This window comes from Cimex lectularius, unplaced genomic scaffold (assembly GCF_000648675.2).
Source record: "Cimex lectularius strain Harlan isolate CLEC.00 unplaced genomic scaffold, Clec_2.1 scaffold79, whole genome shotgun sequence".
NCBI classification, from domain to species: domain Eukaryota; kingdom Metazoa; phylum Arthropoda; class Insecta; order Hemiptera; family Cimicidae; genus Cimex; species Cimex lectularius.
This window is the reverse complement of record NW_019392727.1, coordinates 1213766-1235832: the sequence shown is the minus strand read 5'-3', so window position 1 is coordinate 1235832 and position 22067 is coordinate 1213766. Positions and strand designations below refer to the sequence as shown.

Genomic DNA, 22067 nt, shown 5'->3' with positions numbered 1-22067 from the left:
ATGTGGACTACGTCACTATATTAGAGAACATTATTATCAGCGGGAAAACAATTAAAGCTATACAAATATTTCTTAAATTTGCTAATATTTAAAAATTTGACTCATTTGGCGGACTAGATTAAAAAATCCCAAAAATCCATAATATCCTCGCTGTTTTTTTCTACTTAAAGACTGTCCAATGATAAATGATAAAAAAAAGTGTTGGTTGTAATGATCAATCCGATTATCAACTAGCAGGCCAAACAATAAAATTTCACAATGAATTATAGTTGAATATACAATTATTAATGAACTGTTGTAATCAGTTTGTGCCTGATAAATTTGATTTACGCGATGGTGTTTACGAAACTTTCTCGCAGTCTTTCTGGAAAATCACGTTTTCAGTTAATTAACATTATTTTATATGTACCCGATACATACTGGTTAGTACATATTACAAATGTGATCCAGCGTTGACCTCTGAGGACACATACCCAGCCAATGCTGGCGGTCAGTGTAAGGAATTAAGGGACAAGGAGGTCTCGGTGTGAAAATTTTGGAATCGGGCACGGAGATCGTTGCGGATGGTGAGGTTACTGACGATTTGTCTGAGTACTTTTGATTGGAAGGATTGGATACGCCGGATGTTGCCTGGCTTGGCAGAACCCCACATTCGGCTCTGTATGTCCAAATTAGTCGCATAAAGTCGTGTATAAGGTTAGTTCAGTTTTAACGGCCAAGACGGATTTCGGTCCTAAAAGACTTTGTAGTTGACCAAAAATTAGGCATTATTGTTTAACTCTGGCTGCTGAAAGGTGAAGTTTTTAACCTATAAAATCCCTGGCGAACGTTTTGTTAAATATATCAAATGTGGTTTTCGGTGGCAAAACGAGTACAACAGTACAAACTTTTATTAAAAATCGCTTATATTTTAAAAATCTCACTGATTTTATAGACAAGATTGTACTTAGCAACGTGCTTTAGTTCATAAAAAAAATTGTCGAAAGCCAATTGGCTAAACTAAAGGAAAACGTAGACCGCTGATCGATTCAAGGGCTGGGTTGAACTGTCTGTTTTCAAAAGGAAATTATAATCTGGGCTGGTGTAGAGACAATGTGGTCCAAAAGAAACGAACGCTTTGGGATAGGGGAAAGGAGCACATGGAAAACACGTGTTGTTAAAAATCCCCATATGGTAATGCGAGTATATTCAACATGTTGCCAAGTGTTAGTTAATTCTGAGCCAATATTATAGCAGTAGTAAAATGAAAACAAAAAAATTCACATTGAATGTAAAATTGAATATCAATAACCCATCACAAAAGGGACATTAGGTTCTTTCTTCGCTTGGGACCCTTCTCAATGTGGTGAATTTGTAATTGAAATCAGAACGTCGAAAATTCGTCCCGACCCTTAAATAATTTATAAGTCCTTTTGTCGAATAACCTCAGGTTCAAAATTTTAAATAGGCCCATTCTTTTCTCGGTTTTCCATTTTTACAACGCTACCTCCCGACATTGGAGGAGTTTAACGCCCCCCCAAGAGGCGTCGGTTTGTTGTTTTCTAAAATTCTAACTATGTTTCTACTTCTACGGCTGACCTTTTGCTGTCTGTGATCATGACTCTATCTCTGCCGAGGGTTTCTATTAATTTAACATCTCTTTCAGCGTCAACTTCAGAAGAATTTGTCTATTTTTCTCTCACGGGACAATCATTTTACTCTTTCGATTTCTGTTCCTCTAGTGCAGAGCGTTTGGCAGGACAACTGGAAAACAGAAAATAAAGAAAAAATAAGAGAAAAAGAATAAAAGACAATGGTCGTACGTCTATCATTCTTATCCAGTTTTGCAACAATCCACACATTTTTCAACCCGTATCACCCGTAAAAGATTACAGAGAAAATATTTTTTTAAAATGTGATTTCATCCTCCCTAGAGCAGAAGTGTCCGCGTGTTCCTCGGCATTGCTGAAGCTATTGACAGGTTTTGGCACCCTAGCATCCTGTGGAAGCTGAAGGACATCCTACCCAACACCTACTACAATACCTAATCCTAAAATCGTACCTGTTTGCCCATTATGCAGAGCTAGACAGGACACAGCGATATCCTCCAACCATGTTTCGCCATTTTTCTTCTTCGTTACCTATTTAGTTCGGTTTCCTACTTATTCTTCTTCTTGATTTTTATGCTTTCATTTCATTGGATAATACAAATCGATAACTCTTTGCATTAGAGTACCACGGAAGAGAGTATACACACAGAACCGACATTATAATTAAATAAAACGTTTTTGTTTTTATTCACGTTTTCTAATCCTTTTTTTATTTAGACGCCACGGAAGTAAACCGGAGTTTGGAAAAGATTAAAGCCTTGTAGAAAAAAAATTAATTCGGGATGTTCAGGTGTCCCAGGTGCAACAGAGAAGCCGGATTCTTTCGTCTAGACCAACCCCCCTTTACCGCATGAAACAAAATCAACTGCCACATGTTTTCATTGGTATAAACCTGTACAAAACGTTTTTACATACAGGATTACATTAATAAAACAATGTGGGTAAAAAAAAGAAAAGCGTATGAGTTCTTATTTCCCTTGCTTCCCAGATCAAACCAATTTCTAGCTGACATTAACGAAACTCGAAATGTGAATTATTAACGAAGGAATATAGTTTAGAACTGGTATGATGTAGGGATAATGACCATTCTAAAAGTGGTGAGATTGGAGAAGGGTGCACATGACTGTCATATAAATAGAAGTGAACCGTTTCGGATTTCTAAGGGTTTTAAACAAGACAATAAACGACGGTTTAGGCACCATTTTGATGAAAATATTTGTAGATCTAGTTAAAAGTGGATAAAAAAACTCTGTTCCTTACTACTAAAAACGTTGGGACAATTTTGTCTGTGACGGTTTTCTCTTGTTAATGCGCGATTAATTTATTTTAATGAATTATTGTAGTATAGAAGGCGGTAGTTGTCTTATCAGGTTAATTAAGCGACCGAAGAGTGGGATAGCCTGTGTTAAAAAAACATTATCACTAACTCAATGTATGATCCTTTGCTAAAAGAGATTGATTAGTTCTTATATAATAATTAGAAGAGTATATAAAACGATTGTACGTTTTACGTCGTTAAAAACGACATTTAAATGTGATAAATCGATTGAAAAGAGAGAATCTTGACCAACACTGAAGGGGAGAGTGAGAAGAAAAACAAGACATTCCCAATAATCACACAAACCGAGAAATTGCAGGGTCCGCGAATTCGCAGAAGTTTTAGGTGTTGTACTGAAATTGTGCATTGTCAATAAAGCTGAGTCGATCCTTTGAAGAAGTGACCGTTCAGCAGTCCTCGATATCACCGGGGACTACCTTACATGACGAAACCCGAACCTTTTGTTTCTATCTCCCACCATTTTTTCCCTTCTTTTTATCCGATCAAAATCTCATTATTCAAGCAGAGGGCGAACTGGAAATGTACGAGACCTGGGTACCAGCCAATTATGGAACGGCTGATTGCAGAAAAAAACAGGACAGGAACAAATTCTCCTACTTGTGTAACGATACTAAACCATATATTGTAGTAAAAATATTTAGAATGAACAATGAAATCATGTATCAATTGGCCCCCTGATATTCAACTAAGGAATTGAAGAAATATCAATATTGGTCTGAGAAAAGGGAACAAATTCAAAACGTAATTCCTGATCATTTGGTATGTCAGACGCACTACGGCTTTTCGCTATATTTAGTGCTGGAAGCCTTTACGTTGTTTTGTCAATAGTGCCCCATTTCGTCTTACAAACCATTTTTACACACAAGGAGCCTGATTGGGCCCATCCTATATACTATAATTGACCTGCCGATACATCCCACCATATTTACGCGGGCGATAACACAATTTTACCTCCTAACACCTACCCAAGACACCGCCAATATCCAGGAGAATCACGAATTCGTTGAAGAATGATGTAAAACGTGGAAAATGAAACCGCACGAGGACCTATGCACCCAAATTACGTTCACGTTAAACAAACCGCCTTGCCCACGTCTATACGTTAACAGTAAAGAACTAACGACAACTCCACAAGTAATATACTTAGGAATCAAGCGACAAGAACTAAATAGACGATTTGGACAACCATGAAGGACCGAAATCAGACATGACTTGAAGAACAAACTCTGTACAAAACATTACTTCGATTGGACACGGAGCGGAACCAAGCCATCTCCCCCAACGAATCCAAACATTCCAAACAAAAGACCTCAGAAAAATTCTCTAAACTATGTTTCAAATCTCACTATCAACAATGACATTAACATTTCCTTTATCAAAGAATCCGTTCGCTCTTCCTCAAGTTTCACTCCAATCTTTCAACCCATCCTATTCCTACTGCTCATGTAACGTATGGATAATGGATCCACAACATCCCATCCCAAGACCGTCCATGTACCTTTAAACGACGAAGGCATCGAGACCTCATCGCCATTAACCAGATAACAAACTGAGTACCAGCATAGGATGGCTTCTCATAGTAAGTGTCCTCCGGTTGCAGTATTGACCGTAGTGTTGGTATCTTGCCCGGGATTTTATAGCATTAAGAACAATTTGTAGTATTTATAATTCATGTACAGAATAGGCATAAATACTTTATTCAATTAATTAATCTTTTTATGTAAGGTTTTGGTTGAAATGAAAAAGCTAGTGCCACGAGCGGAATTTTGAAAAATGGCAAAAAGGCAAAATTCGAAAGGTTGTAAGTGGAGATGGGGAGAGTTGGTGTCTGAATGGATGGAAGTCACGATAACTCAAGTGGTAGAGCAGCGGCGTATTTAGCCGAAAGTCGTGGGTTCGAATCCCGCTCGTGGCACTAGCTTTTTCATTTCAACCAAAACCTTACAAAAAAAATTAATTGAAAGAACTAATTTGGTCAGTAGACCACTAAATATAATGGAATAAATATTTTTTTAAATTATGTAAAATGTGCTGAAGGCAGATGAAAAGTCGTACGTGGTTACAGTTTTAACTACCATATATATACGACTTACAAATGCTTCCAGGGTGGAAATGCTTGGAAAACGTACAATTTCCTATGATAGGCTTGAAAATTTGACATCACATATTTTAGTTGTTAAAAATGAAATAAGATTTACCATCAATCAATTCAATATTGGTCCGAGTTGCCGAATACCCTCAGAACTAGCTTTGAAGATTTCAGTTTTTCAAAACATTTTGTTAACAAACAAATAATATCTAAGAATTTAGACTAGTTGAATACCACTAGGTTAATTAGTAGTCAAAGAATAATTACGTTAGGAAGTCATATTTTTTCCCGTCCAGGAGCGCGTCTCGTTCCCACAGTGACCATAATCGTAGGTCTCGAATTTCCTGTTGCCAAACGACTCGAACAACAATACACTATGCCATAATCTTGTTCACCCAACGCCGATTGTCGGACACACGCTGTGTAGAATATAGCGCGAGGAAGAAATGGGCCCGCGTAATGCATTTCACATCTCGCCGTGTTGATGATATAACAGGAGACGCATTAAAAAGATAATAACCAATATTATTGAAAACGGGTCGGAGTCTTACTTTTAGAAAAACGGGTTTCGTCTCGCCTTCCGATCGAATCGTCGGAGAGATACATTATCCCAGCCGTTCCTCCTGTATGACGTAATACCCGCCGTCTTCAGACTTGACTTTGGCACTATTTTGGTCATCAGCGAATCGGTTGCGTAACAAATGAAATACTGAGCTCCTTTCCTCCTGGTCAATATACATTTCGGCCATAGCTCGTTCATTTCCGAAACCGACATCGTGTGACAGTACAGGGTTGTCAGGCTATTCGGGTCACAAACTTTGCCAGTGGATTTTCACACCTCCAGAGAGACAAAAGGTTTCCCCTAAATGGTATCATCAGCCCTTTCGCAAATATTCAACATTTTATGCTTTTTTCAACTATCTATGGTTTTTGTCATTAATCTACTCGTAGCTCTTAAACTATTCATATTTGAGTAAATCATAAAAAATATTTTAAAAAATTGAAACGAGCGTTAAATTCCCATTAAGAAGGCACCGTTCTAGAACTTTCAATTAGGTTATTCTTTAAAAGACCCCACAAAATCTTTGAAAAGCTGCTAAACTTAAAATTTGTAAAAAAACTTAAATTTGCCACCTCATCAGAAAAATTCACGGTAGAGCTTGACAAATTTGATAACTTCTTCGTTTAATAAGCTTTCTAGCGTGTACCCGCTTCTTTAATTATATCGAACCATAATGCAGAATTTTATGCTAAATGGGTAAAAACGTCCTTGTGGAAAAGGAAAATGGAGTTAATCTAGTAATTTAACTTTTCGTTCTGTGCAAAATTTATTACCCAATTCCAATATGATAAAAAAGCACAAAAAGAAAGAACGATGGAACAAAACCCATAAAACAGAGACAATAAACATAATGAAAAATCAAAACAGAAAAATTAGACAAAATATCTACTCTAAACACAAATAAAAGAAAAAAAAGAAAAACAATACGTAAGTTGTAAAACCCGACTCTAACCTAATAAAAAAAAGCACAAAAAAAGAAAAATTAACATGATTTGGTTGTTCGCTATGTGTATTATCTTTTTTTTATGCGTTTTGTTTGAGGTTTAAGTTGAATTTTTCTTTTTTTGTTCTTTTTTATTAAGTCAGATTCTTAAGATTAACCCTATTTTCCTTTTTCACACCGTGACCACTTTTTTCCCCAATTTGCATAAAATTTTTGCATTCTGGTTCGATGTAAGGTAAGAAACGGGTGTATACCACTAGAATGCTTATCAAACGAAGAAGTTGTTATGAAATTTGTCAAGCTCTACCGTGAATTTTTCCGATCAGGTTGCAGATTTAGTTTTTTTTTAAATTTAGCAGTTTTTGAACAATTTAGTGGTTTTTTTTTTTTTACTAATAAGGTAATTGAAAGTTTTAAAAGGGTGCCTTCTTAAAGGAAATTTAATGCTCTTTATAATTCCATTATATTTAGTGGTCTATTGTTTAAATTACTTCTTTCAATTAATTATTATTTTTTTGTAAGGTTTTGGTTGAAATGAAGTTAGTGCCACGAGCGGGATTCGAACCCACGATCTTCGGCAAATACGGCGCTGTTCTACTTCGATCCACTCGGACACAACTCCCCATCTCAACCTACACTGCTACCTGCTCTTTTTAATGCTTTTTAGTTATTTACCTAAAAATAAATAGTTCCACAGCTACGAGTAGGTTTATTACGAAAACTGTAAATAGTTGAAAAAACAAAACAAACAAACATAAAATGTTGAATAACTGCAAAAGGGTTGATGATATCACTATTGTCGAGGGGGAACTTCTTGTCATCCCGAAGAGGCCAAATTCATTTGCAAAGTATGACACGAGTAGCCTGACACCTGTATAATCGAGTGCAGTAATACGTAACGGAAGATGTACTATGGTTCACCAATTCGACTATTTTCGATCGTTGAAAGAAACAGAAAAAACTCAATAACGAACCATAGATAAAAATAATACATAATAAACTTATTTCAAATCTCTCGGATTTAAACATCCGACTTGGGTGATTGATTACTAATTACATATTTCAGATGCACCAAGTTCGCTGTCGACCTATCCATCGGCTATCGGTATAGAAAAATCACATCCTCATTTTGTTACAAAATACTTACATAATTAACAAGACAGGGATTTTGATTCGATTCGATTGTCAACATACAAGACTTAATAATTTAACATAGAAAAATACAAATTTAAAAATGAAAGAGATAAAATAAGTCAGACAAGGGAATAGGAAGTAGGAACTGTGTCATCACACTTTCCTTAAGATTAGTCACGTCTGGGTTACTAATCTGGAAAAAGCTATCTCACAGGTATATTAAACAACAAAAAACAAGCGGTTTGGCTGAACATTTAGGAAATACCACGTTAAAATATTTTACTCGCGATCGGAGATAATAGTTAAAAGCATGTAATCTGTAGATGACTGTAGGAGACTTGAGTGAAATGAGGAAGGCTTCCTGGCAAGGTCCTTGGGCAACAAAGGCACCCCTCTCTAGGAAATGCCAAAAGCAACAGACCGGTCCCGTTGTAGGAGAGATGGCCTTTTATATTTCCATTTTTTTTCTTTTTTGCACCGGCACAAGAAAATAAGAAGAACAAATTAAAACTCAAGTCTTATAACTTTTCCTTATACAAGTCCTAGGTTACTAAGTTTACATCACTTATTGATTCCAAATTACATTCATTACGATTAGTCATCTTTAGAGATTTTAGAATCAGGCTTTCGAAAAATTAAATTAATTTTCTTTCTATTCCATCTGATAAACATTAAACAAACAACGAAGTTTATAATTTCCTGAGATTAATTCTGATTTTTTTTTGTTTTGCTTATGTTTCAGATTCGTGCGGTTCGACAGATTTTATCTCAAAAGTTAACAAACTCGCCATTTATCATGAAGAAAAATCGAATGGATAATGGGACGGCAATCTAATTAAATTTGGACCTATGCAGTAACATTCAATGCCAACACAATCTATCAAGTTCTCCAACGACTGGACTTCAATCGGAGGAAACAGGTAAATCGTTCTTGAATCATTCTTTCAAGATTAGGTTTGTATCTTATATTAATAAGCCTCAATTTGATTAACACTTTATACCTATTACATAATAAACAATGGCGAAATGGACATTATTTGGATAATACTATCATTTTATGTAGTTTAGGTGTTAACGACAGATTGTTATGACTTTTTAAACGAGGGTTTGCAACAGCAGAAATCATATCAAACCTCAGAGTGCCGGTGAAAAAAAAACCATTTGTAAGTATGTCGGATTCGAATGCAGGGCCGCTGGATTCGAACCCGGGACCTTTACCTTACAGTGATGAACGCCGTGTCAACGCCTAAACCGTTGCGGCCACCAAAGACCCTGCAAGTTATGACCTTTAAACCTTGACGTCAGAAATCCCCGTTTTGTCGCCGTCCTTTCCTTCAAATATTAATAATCACATAGAATTTGAGGTTAAATTAGCAAATAGTAAAATGCTAATCCACATGGGAAGAGGCAGAAATTGGACGAGAGGCCGATAAGCTTGGCCGATTCTTACGACGGAGGTCCTGGCGTGAAAAACGACGATCGGATGGTCCAACATAAAAAAAACCAACGACGGTGTAACAAGCTAGGAAGAGGAACTATGCTTCGTGCATTTAGTTTTCTGGCCCCCTATCAAGGTAACGTCAATCCGAGTTCACAGAGTGAGGGACTACGACTTCTTAAAATATATTCTTCTCTCTTTTTTGATACAGCACTAATACGGAGTTTTTGAAAATTAATCTTCGAAATTTAAATTCATTTTTACTCATTAATACTTTTAAATATACTGGGCAGAAGTGATTTCATGGTTATCGTTGCAATATGGCCCGAGCTCGATTGCTAACGGACGAAACTGATTTCTAAACGAATCGACCATATGTCGAACATAATATGCAAAATAAATAATGCCGATGAGAGTTGTACGGCATAGATTTAAATAAATCGGAGAATCAAAAGTTGAACCATCCGTCATCGTCCGCCCAAGCACCGCTGTCGTCTTGTAGGTAGATGCGTTTCGGCTCAACGACTTCTAATAAAAAGTAGGCTGGTTTCTACCTTAAACTAAGTCAACGGGCAGAGTAATCAGCAAAAATGACCTATGAGACGGACATGACGCAAAAACACACAGACCATGAAGAAAATGCATCTGTCAGGCAAAACCAACACCACGTCTGATTGGACAAACCATGATGGTAGAAAAATATTTGAAATTAAATATAATCACAAGAGAAAAGAAACTTGGCATATTTAAAAAATGACTCAATTCGTTGGGGTTAGTCTGAACAAAATGGTGTTTTATCCAATGGCTCAACTGTTTATTTTCTAATACGACACTTCTCTCAATTCGAAATAAACTATACAAAATAAAATATATAATCTTTATGTAAGGGATTGGTTGAGATAAAAAAGTCAAGTGTCACGAGCGGGATTCGAACCCACGACCTTCGGCTAAATACGCCGCTGCTTTACCACTTGAGCTATCATGATATCGTATCTCCACCTCAACCCATCTTTCGAATTTTCCCTCCTTTTTGCCATTTTTCAAGAGATGGGAAGTTGGTGTCCGAGTGGATCGAAGTCACGCTAGATCAAGATGTAGAGCAGCGGAGTATTTCGCCGAAGGTCCTGGGTTCGAATCCCGCTCGTGACACTGACTTTTTTTATCTCAACCAATCCCTCGTAAAGATTAATTAATTGAAAAAAGTTATTTGGTCAATTGGACCACGAACTCTAATGGATTTAATAAAATATATAATCGAGTGGACAAATTTTTGAGTGAAATTCTTTTCCGACGATCATTTCAGAGACTTAAACTCCGGGAAGTAATATTCAGGAAGGAAAAATGTTTAAGACATGTCATTAAACTCTATAAAAGCAGTATCGAACCAAATATGGACTCTGGTATATCATTGAAATAAGCAGGATGATGACATTTGTAATCGATTCAGAAACGCTCCTGGTTGTAAATTGAATTACAAATTTAACATTTGGAAGTAGGTCGGTAAACATAAGCCCCCCGCCCGCCACATACGACAATACATCGATTCCTATTCGAACCCGGAAAACAAACGCAGCCCTGTTTTAATTCGACCGCGATACAACGTGTGGCCTCTGGAGAATAGCCGAATTTCAAGTCGTAACGACAACGTTCAGTTGAATTTCACCGATTTATTGTTCTATCAACTATTTTATTACGAATTGTCAGCATTAACAAAAGTTTAAGCTATTTTTGAAACGCTGTTTAGAGGAAATAAACCGGCCACTGGAAATTCCGAATTCCAATTCTCCTATGTTTACGTGTGGGCGACCTTACTTTCAGTTATTTAAATCGACGCTAGAAAAACCTCCGTCTACCATTAAAGGCCACAATCGTCGGATTAACGGTAACCTCTTGTCTCTTTTCCCTTCCTTCTTTTCAACACTTGTTTACAGGAAGGACTCTTTCCTGGCGGAACCAGGATAATTTTGTAAATGCTCAATGGTCGCACGATGAAAATGTGCTGTTTCGCTTTATGTGATGTGACGTGATAGGACACCATCTTGACTTTACAAGAGGGTAAAGTCGAACGTTTGAAGTTATTATACGTACACTACAAAAACGTTAGGACGGAAACCCACTGCTGAAGATGACGAGGTGACGAAATGCGTTTGACGGACCAAACCAGAGCGGAAAGGCTGGGTGATCGGAAACGACCAAACTGCAGGTTCCCCATTATCTCGACAGGAAATTTCAATTTTTTTATTTGAAATTTTTCAATTCACGTTTTTACGCAATAGTCTTCAACTCATCTCTTATGTACCTATGGAAAAAATGTTCTTAACTTGTAAAGAACATTAAATTTAATTAATAGATCGTAATTATGATGTTCGTAGTTTCCTCGGTGGCATTTAAGTGGTCAAGTGTTCACTTTGAGACAGATGGAAAGAAAGGAAACGGGTAGCGAGACTGCGGAAGGTGAGTCTGGAATAGTGGAGATAAAAATCTAGGGACCTTGATCCAGAGAGAGTGATGAAAGGTTTCCGTGTTGTTGACCCACGGGATCCCCACCTCAGCTCTCTCAGAAAAACTGGGAACGTTTTTTCCACAGAAACGCCCTTGCCAGTTTCGGCATATCTCCATACATCTTTTTCTTTATCCATTTTGGAGGGATTGGCCCCCGCCGTTGATATCCTGACGAAAGACGAAAGGTCGGACGAACTCAAAACAGGAAACGTTAAATAATGCCCACTTGAGTTACCCAATATGCAAAACGGGAAATGACATGGATATCTCATCAGATATTTCCCCTACGTGTCAAAGAAAAAACAGCCAAATCGCCGATTATTCTCGCACTGGTTACACAGATCAATATCAATTGCCCTTTGAAGCGTTTCGCAACTCGATCTTATTGTTACTTCGAACTTAAGCTCACTTCAGGAACCTTCAAAAAGGAAAATTCGTTTAGATTGATGATGATCATGTCCGATCTTGAAATGTTTGTTAAACAATAATTTAATTTCGACGGTATGTCGTGAACAAATATGACGTATACATAAGATTTCAAATTTTAGACTATTTTCAGCATTGAATACACACAAAACTAACTTAAGATGGTTGATTTTACGAGGGTATTTCAACTACAAAGTTATATGAACCCTCGGGGAGTTGGTGTTTTTGAAGGGCCGCTGGATTCGAACCCGGGACCTTTATCTTACAGTGATTGGCGCCGTGTCAACGACTAAATCGTTGTGACCACCGACGGCCACTAAAATGATACGAATACGTCAGATAAACCGAACGACCTAGGTTAGGCTGAACTGGATGACCGAAAATGACCAAACGACGGTTTCAGCACACCACTAACCTCGACATGTAATCTTAAAATAGAAGGTAGTTTAATTTGATCAGAGCAGACCATATCCGGTCAGACTATGGCCGCTAGGGGTCAGTTGCGTTTCGACAGTTTTCATGAACAAGATTTTGCCAATTGTCGAACCTTTAACGTGATCATAGAAAAAATCATCCCCGCTGGTCAAAACTCAACCGTGGATCGTTTTTGTTTGGCCTCTTATGTTGCGGAAATAGTGAGGGGTGAAAGAATTCACAGATTCAAGAAAGCTTGTCGCCCCTTAAAAATGAAATGACAGTTTCACACTATCACGGGACCAATTAGCTTTATTTTTTTTCGATAAGAAAGTCCTTTAGATTTTTTAAATTTAAATGTTCTATGATTAATAGTGATTTGTATAATTTACACTAGACATTCTCCGAATCTATGTATTATATACAATATATCATCTATAGATTCACTCTCTAGCAGTTGCTCTCTCCTTCATTATATTATATTCCAAGCGAATAGAACGGGTAAAAAATTTACTATTTTGTTCGTGTTTTTCAACAACAGATCCAACAATCTAATTCTAATTATTTAAAATACAAAATAAACTTAGTTTACATTACAATTAATTAAGGTTTTTAGTTGAGATGAAAAAAAGTTAATGGCACGAGTGGGATTCGAACCCACGATCTTCGGCTAGATACGCCGCTGCTCTACCACTTGAGCTATCGTGACCTCGATCCACTCGGACATCAACTTCCTATCTCAACCCCACCTTATGAGTTTTCCCTCCTTTTTGCCATTTTTCAAGCCGAAGATCGTGGGTTCGAATCCCGCTCGTGCCATTAACTTTTTTTCATCTCAACTAAAAACCTTAATTAATCGTAATGTAATAATTGGTCCAGCGGACCACCAAATTAGTGAATTTGATTAGTTTATATTATTCAACTGGTCGTCGTTTGAGCACACCATACAAATATTCATATATACAAAGCTTGCTTTAAAGTGTTTCCTAGAATTTTTCTAAGTTACAACTTATAATGGCAGGTACTTAGTCTTTTCAGGTACAGGAACAATGAATGATTGGGTACTTCTCATGGTTGGAATAGGCATTGTACTCAGCTCTCATAGTCTTGTGTGAATAAGGGTCGACAATTACCCCACTTTTCATTTCGTTTTTAGCAGTTTAATACCAGTTTATTTACAAAACGTGTTACTTTTCAACATTTCTTTTTTTCCTACTCTTTTTTACTTTTTTACACTGAGTTAAGAAATGTCATGCGTACAGGAGGAGTTTAATTCTAATTACATAACGGTTTTGTCGTGGATGAAGAGTTAAATAACTCTGCAATAATTTTAAATCCAAAAAATTCTTTAAACAATTCTGTGCGATGCCTTCGTTAGAAAACAGAACTGCCTTTGTCTCAAATGAATATATTAGAAGTTAGTGTAAAAACGACTTCCAGTTTGGACTTTTGTTAGTTTAATGTCCTTTTTATTTTTAATAAAAATTAGGTTGAATATGGAGAAGGAAAGGAAGAGCTTGCCAGGGGAACACCATCCCAAGATACAGCCGGCCAGCGCCGCTCCCAGGACGGATAAGCACTCGTCTATTTGAGGATATACGTACTCTTTTACGATTACGGGCGTTTTTTGTGGGATGTGGATAAAAACCATTATCGCATGTATTGCGTTATTCAACAGTCCATCCTCCTCTCCTAACAGACCTGGGGCTAAACCTGCCCGAAGTGCTCACCTGTACGACCCTGCAAGCATCCCTGACCTAACCACCCGCTCGAGGTGGCACTCCTATACATAAGTACCCCATGCTCCTCCCACGTCGAACCTAATTCCCCATGGCTATATTTCTTTCATAAGCTCCGTTAATTCTAAGAATTAAAAGAGGGAAACAAGGTGACCACCATCGAACAGCATCTCATGCAGGAATTCTGGATTCTGAACTGTGATCTTTCTGTGGTATAGCAATAACATAGTAACATGTGATGAGTATATTTTACCGACAGTCCCTCATTACATACCGAGCAATAAGAGGTGATTCCCTGGCCATGAGAAACCCATGTGTTAATTGTCCGATTCTGAGTTTGGAGAGAGCCGTTTCGTATCTCCTATTCATACGGTACGAGATAGCCATATCCGAGTTGTATCTTTTATTTTCTGTAATTTATTGTCGATCTTTGACTCCCATTTACATTGCCAAAAACGGAAATTCTTCTTCTTCAAGAGAGATATGTAATCATTTATATGGATTTCTTTTAATGCAGTTCGAGAACTAAATGCTCCTTTGGTAGCCAGGTCAGCACCTAGTTCGAGAACTAGACGCTTCTTTGGCAGCCAGGTCAGCTTTTCATTTCCACGTACTCCACAGTGCCAAGGGACCCACACGATGTACATTTTGTAATTAGAACACAAATTATGGAAGTATGTACTAGCTTGTAAGACCGTTTCCCAACTCAGTTTGCCGTCCCGACTGTCCCGTTGTTGAACCGTGAATTTGAGCCTGAATGGATCGATCACCTCTTTATCTAGAACAATGGCTGGAAGTATCCAGAGAATAATAATTGCACCTTATTGTTATCAATAGGGTAAAAGAGAAAAGGGTAGGGCTCGATTGCTTTGCCAAATTTTAATTCACCTTTGAGACATCCGAGGTCAACGAAGAGGTTTGCAGCGGAGTACCGTAAGAGGAAGTAAACTATGATCACCCTTGTGTAAAAAAAGGCAAAAAAATATTTTGCGGTTGCCCCAATTCTAGCCGCTGACCGTGAGCTGAGTGCGACCACTCTAATTTTTAACACTCGGCAGCCCAGGTCGCCGCAAAAAGAAAACGCTCCGTCGCAATTCGGAATTTCTTAATAACTGTCACGGCCCTGGGGTTCGAGAGGGATTCTTATTACGGCTCTATATCTTTTCGATAACATACGTGGAAAACAGATTACTGATATTAAACATGCTCGAAAGACATGTTACACAATGGTGTCAACCAGGAATTTGTGAAAAGTGATAAAGCTCGGTCGTCAGAAAATCGATTAATCACTCTTTGGATTGTAAAATAACAGGCTGAGGAGTGTTAATCCATCCACGCGAGGACACAACGGAAGTGACACGTAACCATACAATTTAACAAATGAAATTACGTTCATGGAGTTTGAACATAACAGAACAAACATTTGAACAACTGTACACACATTTTTATTATTTAAGTGCATAAATAGGTTTTTTTTGTCAATTCGTAGCTTCTGAAGTTACGTCAAGCCAATAAGGCGATGTACCAGTTCGTCGTTTCTGATCATCCTTGTCCTCCTATTTGAGCTGTTTAGCCTGTCAGTTGAGCTAAAAACGTATAATAAAAGACGGAAAAAATAACGTACAGATCTTTTAATGGCCAAACCGCGCCAGAAAGAGCCAAACAGAAAAGCTGGGCATATGATCGGAACCTACCAAACTACAAATCATTTTTTTATTTTCCACTGCATTATGTAAACAACTTGGTATGTATATATATATATATATATATATATATATACTTTTTTTTTTTTGGGGGGGGGGTTATGGTATTATCTTACCCTTCCTTTTTTTAATCCAAAGAGGACAAGACTCCCGAGCCGAAGATGCCCAGCAGCCCCGTACTGAACTAACGATGATATATATTTCCAGTCCATGTATGATATACATTTTCCAGTCAAATGAAACTTTTATCAAAGCAAAACTTTTCCCAAGCAAATGAAAACCAAAAATTAGGGTGTTTTATAAAAAGGCAAAAGTAATTGAAATGCTGGTAATTTATACATTTTCATTGCCACAAAAATGTATTTAAATGTTATAATTCAAATATGAAGATTAATTTTAACCCCATTATATTTCGTGGTCCGATTCATTAAATGACTTCTTTCAATTAATTAATCTTTAAATAAGGTATTGTTGAAATGAAAAAGTTAGCGTAACGAGCGGGATTCCAACCCACGACCTTCGGCTAAATACGCCACTGCTCTACCTAGCTCAAGTAATAGAGTAGTGGCGTATTTAGCCGAGGTCGTGGGTTCGAATCCCGCTCGTTACACTAACTTTTTCTTTTCAACCAATACCTTACATAAATATTAATTAATTAATTTTAACATTAACATCAAAACGTAATTGGTGCAGTCAGTTCTTGTAACTGACTTGACACGGCAGCTGATTATCTAATCGGTTAGCATCTTTTTTCCACTTGATTTAATTTTTAATAATGTTAAAACTACCGGCTGCTGCTGCAAGAAGATTTCTACATTAATCTTCATACTTGAAATTATACCATTTAAATATATTTTTGTGGCAATAAAAATGTATAAATTACCAACATTTTAATTACTTTTGCCTTTTTATGAAACACCCTAATTTTCGGATTTCATTTGCTTGAAGTAAGGTTCTGCTTGAAAACAGGTTTTATTTGTTTGGGAAAAAGTTTCATTTGTTTGAAAAAAAGTGTCATTTGTTTGAAGAAAGGTTTCATTTGCTTGAAAAATGGTTTCATTTGCTTGAAAAATGGTTTTATTTGCTTGGAAAAAGTTTTCATTTGCTTGAAAAAAAGTTTCATGGGTGAAAAAAGGTTTCATTTGCTAAAGGTTTTTATCTGTTTGAAAAAAAAGTTTCATTTGGTTGGAAAAAAGATTCATTAGTTTAAAAAAAGGTCATTTGACTGGAAATTGCTATATATGAGCTATTATATTTGAAAGTGTTATAAGTCCGTTTTTTCATGTATCGAGAAATTTAAGTGTTTGCATTTGTATTAATTTAACAATATTAGCAAACATAATCAATTCGAGCGATATTTTAAACAGTATGCACCTTTTAAAGTTTATTATGGAATAATAATTATTAAAACTATTTAAAAAATATAAGCTTTTTTTACTCCAATTTGACTTATACCACATTCAAAAATAACATTATAAGAAATAACAACGAGAGGAAATTTAAGACCATATTTTTATAAACATTAGCTTCCCCGAAATGGAATTTTTTAATTAATTTCAGTTATTATAAAAAGGTGATATGAGTAAACAAGCGTAAAATGTAAATTACTTCATTAAGATAATTAAACATAAAACAATTAAAATTTTGAACGTATTTTTTCTTTACAGTTAGCATATTCATGGAAAATAGGCGGTATATAAGGGTAAACTCTTCATATAAAATTTCTTTGCAGGAATAATATTTCCAGTTTTTGTATAATATTTTTCACCTTTATTTGTTTTGATTTTCCTAATATTCTGTTCGTTATTTACATAATGCAATCGACAATTAGTAACGTCGTCTTAGTCTTTGAATCAGTTAATTCCAAAATTCCAATCCTCTTCTTAGTTTGTAACAGTCTTGAATTAATATTGCTCTAACTGCTTTCCTCACCCGATTCGTGAGGAAATTTAAAAAAAATCGTTTTTTTTTTCTAACAATTCATGGGTCTTATTTCTACAATAAAAAAACTCCAATATTTCCGCGGCAAATTTTATTACTCTCATTTACCAACATCCCTATTAGACGAAATGGACATGTTATCCTCTCTTTTAAAGGTAAGTGAAATCAATGTAACAACCATTGCAATAAGGAAGTTGCTTTAATTATAATTATTAGGAATGTACTTATTCCACTTCCAAAAAAAAAAAAAAAAAAATTGCGTTACTTTTATCGCCAAAGATTTTTGTATCCTTTATCTAAAAACAATCGTACCCCAGAGAATGTATGATTATAAATATGGAGAGAAGGTCTCTATATCTTACTAAACCTACTAACTCTTTTTTTTATGAACTTATAACTTTCAAAAATAACAGCACATATGTACATTTCAATCATACCTCAATTCCACATTCCCGAATAAAACAATAAATTAAACAGTACATGTCATTTCAACCAGATGTAAACCACGTTTTTAAAGAAAAACGTCTGACCACTCCGACCAAGGGTACGATACCACTGAAAAGATTTTGCCTCATTTCCTCAGTGCAGTCACAAGTAACACAATAGGGATACTCCCTCAGACCAATTCTTTGTTTATGAGCACCCCCTCCATAACCCATGGTTACTTCACGTACGCGTAATTATGGTAGAGAAATCGCGAGATGCCATGCATCCTTGAAACCACAAACCCAGTGTACCACAGGGAAATAGGACCGATACAATGATCCATCTGTAGAACCATTCCGACGTTCCTGCCAATCAGACATCGCATTGAGTACACCGGTACACTCGCTTTTTTATGTATTGATATTCGCAAAATTCCCCTTTATCGAGAGTTTTATTGCTTTTGAATCTACCAGGTCATTCTCACGGATCCCTGGATGCCCTCTAATCCAGCGTAAGGTTATATTTTTTCCACTGTTAACCCGTTCCCTGAACTTAAGCATAATATTTGCTGTACGATGATCATGTTTCGAATTGATGTTTACTTTTTCTTTATTTGAGCCCCTTGTTGAGTTTGTCAAGATAGCCATTTTTTTTTTAAATTTTTTTTGAACATACTCTATTTTCTTTAAAATAGTTAAGGATTCGGCCAAGAATATGGAGCTATTTGCAAGGATAGAAATGCTTTATTTGTCGTTCGTACTGTGTCGTAAAAAGCAAGCCCACCTTTACCCACCACCAGAGAACCATCCATGAAAATCATATATCTACTTGATAATACTATATCGCGATAATAATGAACTATTGTAGTCAGATATCCTTATTAACTTTTTCTAATTATTTTCGTTCTAGCTATGTTTAAATCTTAGGTCAAGAGATAAGACCTGGTTCGATTCAGACATGTGAAAAGTTTACAATTAAATAGTACCAAGAAAAGAGAAAAACAAGAAAATATGAATACTTTCCACATATTTGCCAGCATTTGTCAAGAAGAGGGAAGAATTATTCGAGGTTATTTCTTTTTCCATCGCGGGATTAATTAAACAAACCCGGAAATGATGTTGCCGTCTCTCAGAGATAACCGCTCCAAAATATGACCCTATGCACAGAGATTACTCGGGTTAAAAATATAAATGTGATTTTTTATTAAACCTCGTTGATATTTTTTCTCAACACTGAACATGGAAAATTTCTCTCCCACTGGAACCGACTAAATCCAATTTTTGAACGACCCCTCGCAGCCTAGGCATGTATAGTCGCTTGCATAACCTTTTCACAATATTGCAGAACTCAATATAAATTATTTATATTTTTTATGTATTCATTTTTGAGAAAGTGGCCAAAAATTTTCCCGTCGGTCCTATAAATATTGAGAATTTTTTAAATTCCGTGCCTCCATAGCGGGCTAAGAGGGCCCGTTCGCACCATTTGCAGTAAAAATCAATACTATTTTGGATCTGGTCGCTTCCAACAATATTTTTAACGAACGAGACAGGCACATGGACATGTTAATTGATGGTCCCCCCTTTTTCATGCGAATTCGCACTTTTTGCCCTTTTTGGTCCCATAGGATGAAGTGGCTTAGTACATTTTTTGATGTTAGGTTGTTAGGATTTTTCTTGTTTTGAAAATATCTAAAGAAACCTAAAAATTCTAAAAAAAATCATTCCAAATGCATGTTAAGCAAAACGGCACCACTACTGACGGACAAACGGCATGTTGTGTTGTCGGGCTCTTGCACCAAGGAGGAGTACTATCGCCACTTCTTCGGTTGCTAGTAGTTGATAATATAATTAAAGAGTTTAACAGATTAGGATAGCATACTATAGGTTACGCAGATGATCTGGTAACTCATAAAAGGGAAATTCGATGACACTGTCAAACCAGATGCAAAAAACCCTGATTATAGTAAGAAAATGGTATGAAAAAATGGTTTATATTTAAATACCTAAGAAAAAATAAAAGCTCCCAACTGTAAAGGATGAAGCCTTAACTTTCTCCAAAGAGACGAAGTACCTAGGTATACCCCTTGACCAAAGGCTCAAACAGAGAAAACACAAGCAACATTCTGCATTAAGTCAGGGCTCTTCTAAGCATTGGCCAGAGACTACATAGTAAAAACTGTGAAATAAACTCCACGATGGCGTACTTGCTATACACCAACGGTCACACATGGAGCTCTAGCATGGTGGCCAAAAACACTGAATAAGGAGACAGACCAAGCTACCAAATGTACAAACACTTGGATCTCAATATAGCAGGGGCAATGCATACCTGCCCCACAACAGCATTGGAAATCGCGCTCGATCTTCCATCCTTACATATTTATGTACAAGTGCCAACAGACTCCTGGAAAACAAAGAATACAGCCAGATCTAAGGAAGAGCCAGAAATTCTAGGAAGAATTACACTAAATGAGAGAAAAGCTCAACTCTGACATACCCTTCCAAATGGAAATACAAAATAGAGACTTTTGGCAGAAAGGTGGCCCCAAGTTAAGGGCACTATTATGGTACACAGATGGAACAGAAGGGACGAAGTATACCCTAGCAAAGCACCTTGGACTAACCCCAACAATTTTACAAGCTGAGGTGTCCATGGAATATAACTGTGCATAGGAGTTAATAAAGAAAAACATGCAAGGAGCATAGACGTACTGTCAGGCAGTCAGGCACAAAATGCTTTCGCTTTAAATTCCAAACTTTTCTGTGAGTGGCTAAATTGCCTACTGGCTGTGGGTAAACAAAGCAAGATGACGAAGTGTGTTCTGAGATATGAAGGCGTAGAAGGAAATGGAAAAGGAACAGAAAAAAAGGAACAGGCTGACCAACTAGTTAAAAAAGGGGCAACCCTCTCGTTCATGGGACCAGAACCAATACTGGGCGCAACTGGAATGAGTGCCTTAAGTTGTAATTATAAAAATGGCTCGAGAAAGAAAAACTAAAACATTGGACAAAAGCACCAGGAATGAGGCAATGTAAGAGATTTAGAAATCTCTCAAAAATAAAGTCGGAGGAACTCCTCTCTCTCAGCAGACAGGATTTGAGAAAATTTTTAAGCATGTATACCGGTCACTGCCATCTTATCAGCAGACAGGATTTGAGAAAATTTTTAAGCATGTATACCGGTCACTGCCATCTTATCAGCAGACAGGATTTGAGAAAATTTTTAAGCATGTATACCGGTCACTGCCATCTTAATTATCATTTAAAGAAGAAGGGCAGAGCAGAGACGGAAACATGCCGACTTCCGTCGGGGGTAGATGGTTCCAGTGTGAAATCAGCCTAGTTCTGTTGACAGCAGTCATCAGAAATGTTTAAGGCGTATTAATAAAATACATCGATTGAGCCAGGTCCAATGTGAACATGATACTAAGGATGGACTAAGGGGGTAATGTACAAAAGTAATTGCCAAAAGCAAAATAGACACCATTCAAAACTGTTACAAAGCATATGTAATGTTGAATGCTGAATATTAAAATTATCTCTCGTTGTTTCATTCTACAGTTGTAAACAATTTGTCTATACGTGATTTCGCGCAATCAGTTTTCTATTGCGACCATTAAACTACTTTAAGAATAACATTTTTTCGTTTTTTTGTTGGTCCACATTGAGAAAATTTTAGTTTTCACAACTTTGTCGAGTAACATTGGCGTGACATCCGTTGTATAATGACGGCGGGACGAAACGGAGAGGCAAAAAACAATAAACGCCATAACGTTCTCTCACCTCCGGGCGAAGGATCAGTTATGCGCGGCCAGTTCCT

At 36.7% G+C, this 22067-nt stretch overlaps 1 protein-coding gene across 4 annotated transcripts in view; it reads right to left on the bottom strand.

Moving 5' to 3' along the window:
- Window positions 1–22067, bottom strand: part of LOC106663327 (ets DNA-binding protein pokkuri) — a 79875-nt gene that overhangs the window by 42220 nt on the left and 15588 nt on the right. For 2 of the 4 annotated variants that reach the window (XM_014388084.2, XM_024226751.1), the window contains exon 2: window positions 1579–1743. The exons of the other annotated variants lie outside the window; for them this stretch is intronic. In XM_014388084.2, the coding sequence (XP_014243570.1) occupies window positions 1579–1598 (20 nt within the window). In that variant the 5' untranslated portion in view covers window positions 1599–1743. The remainder of the gene's footprint in view (window positions 1–1578; window positions 1744–22067) is intronic. 4 annotated transcript variants of the gene reach the window in all.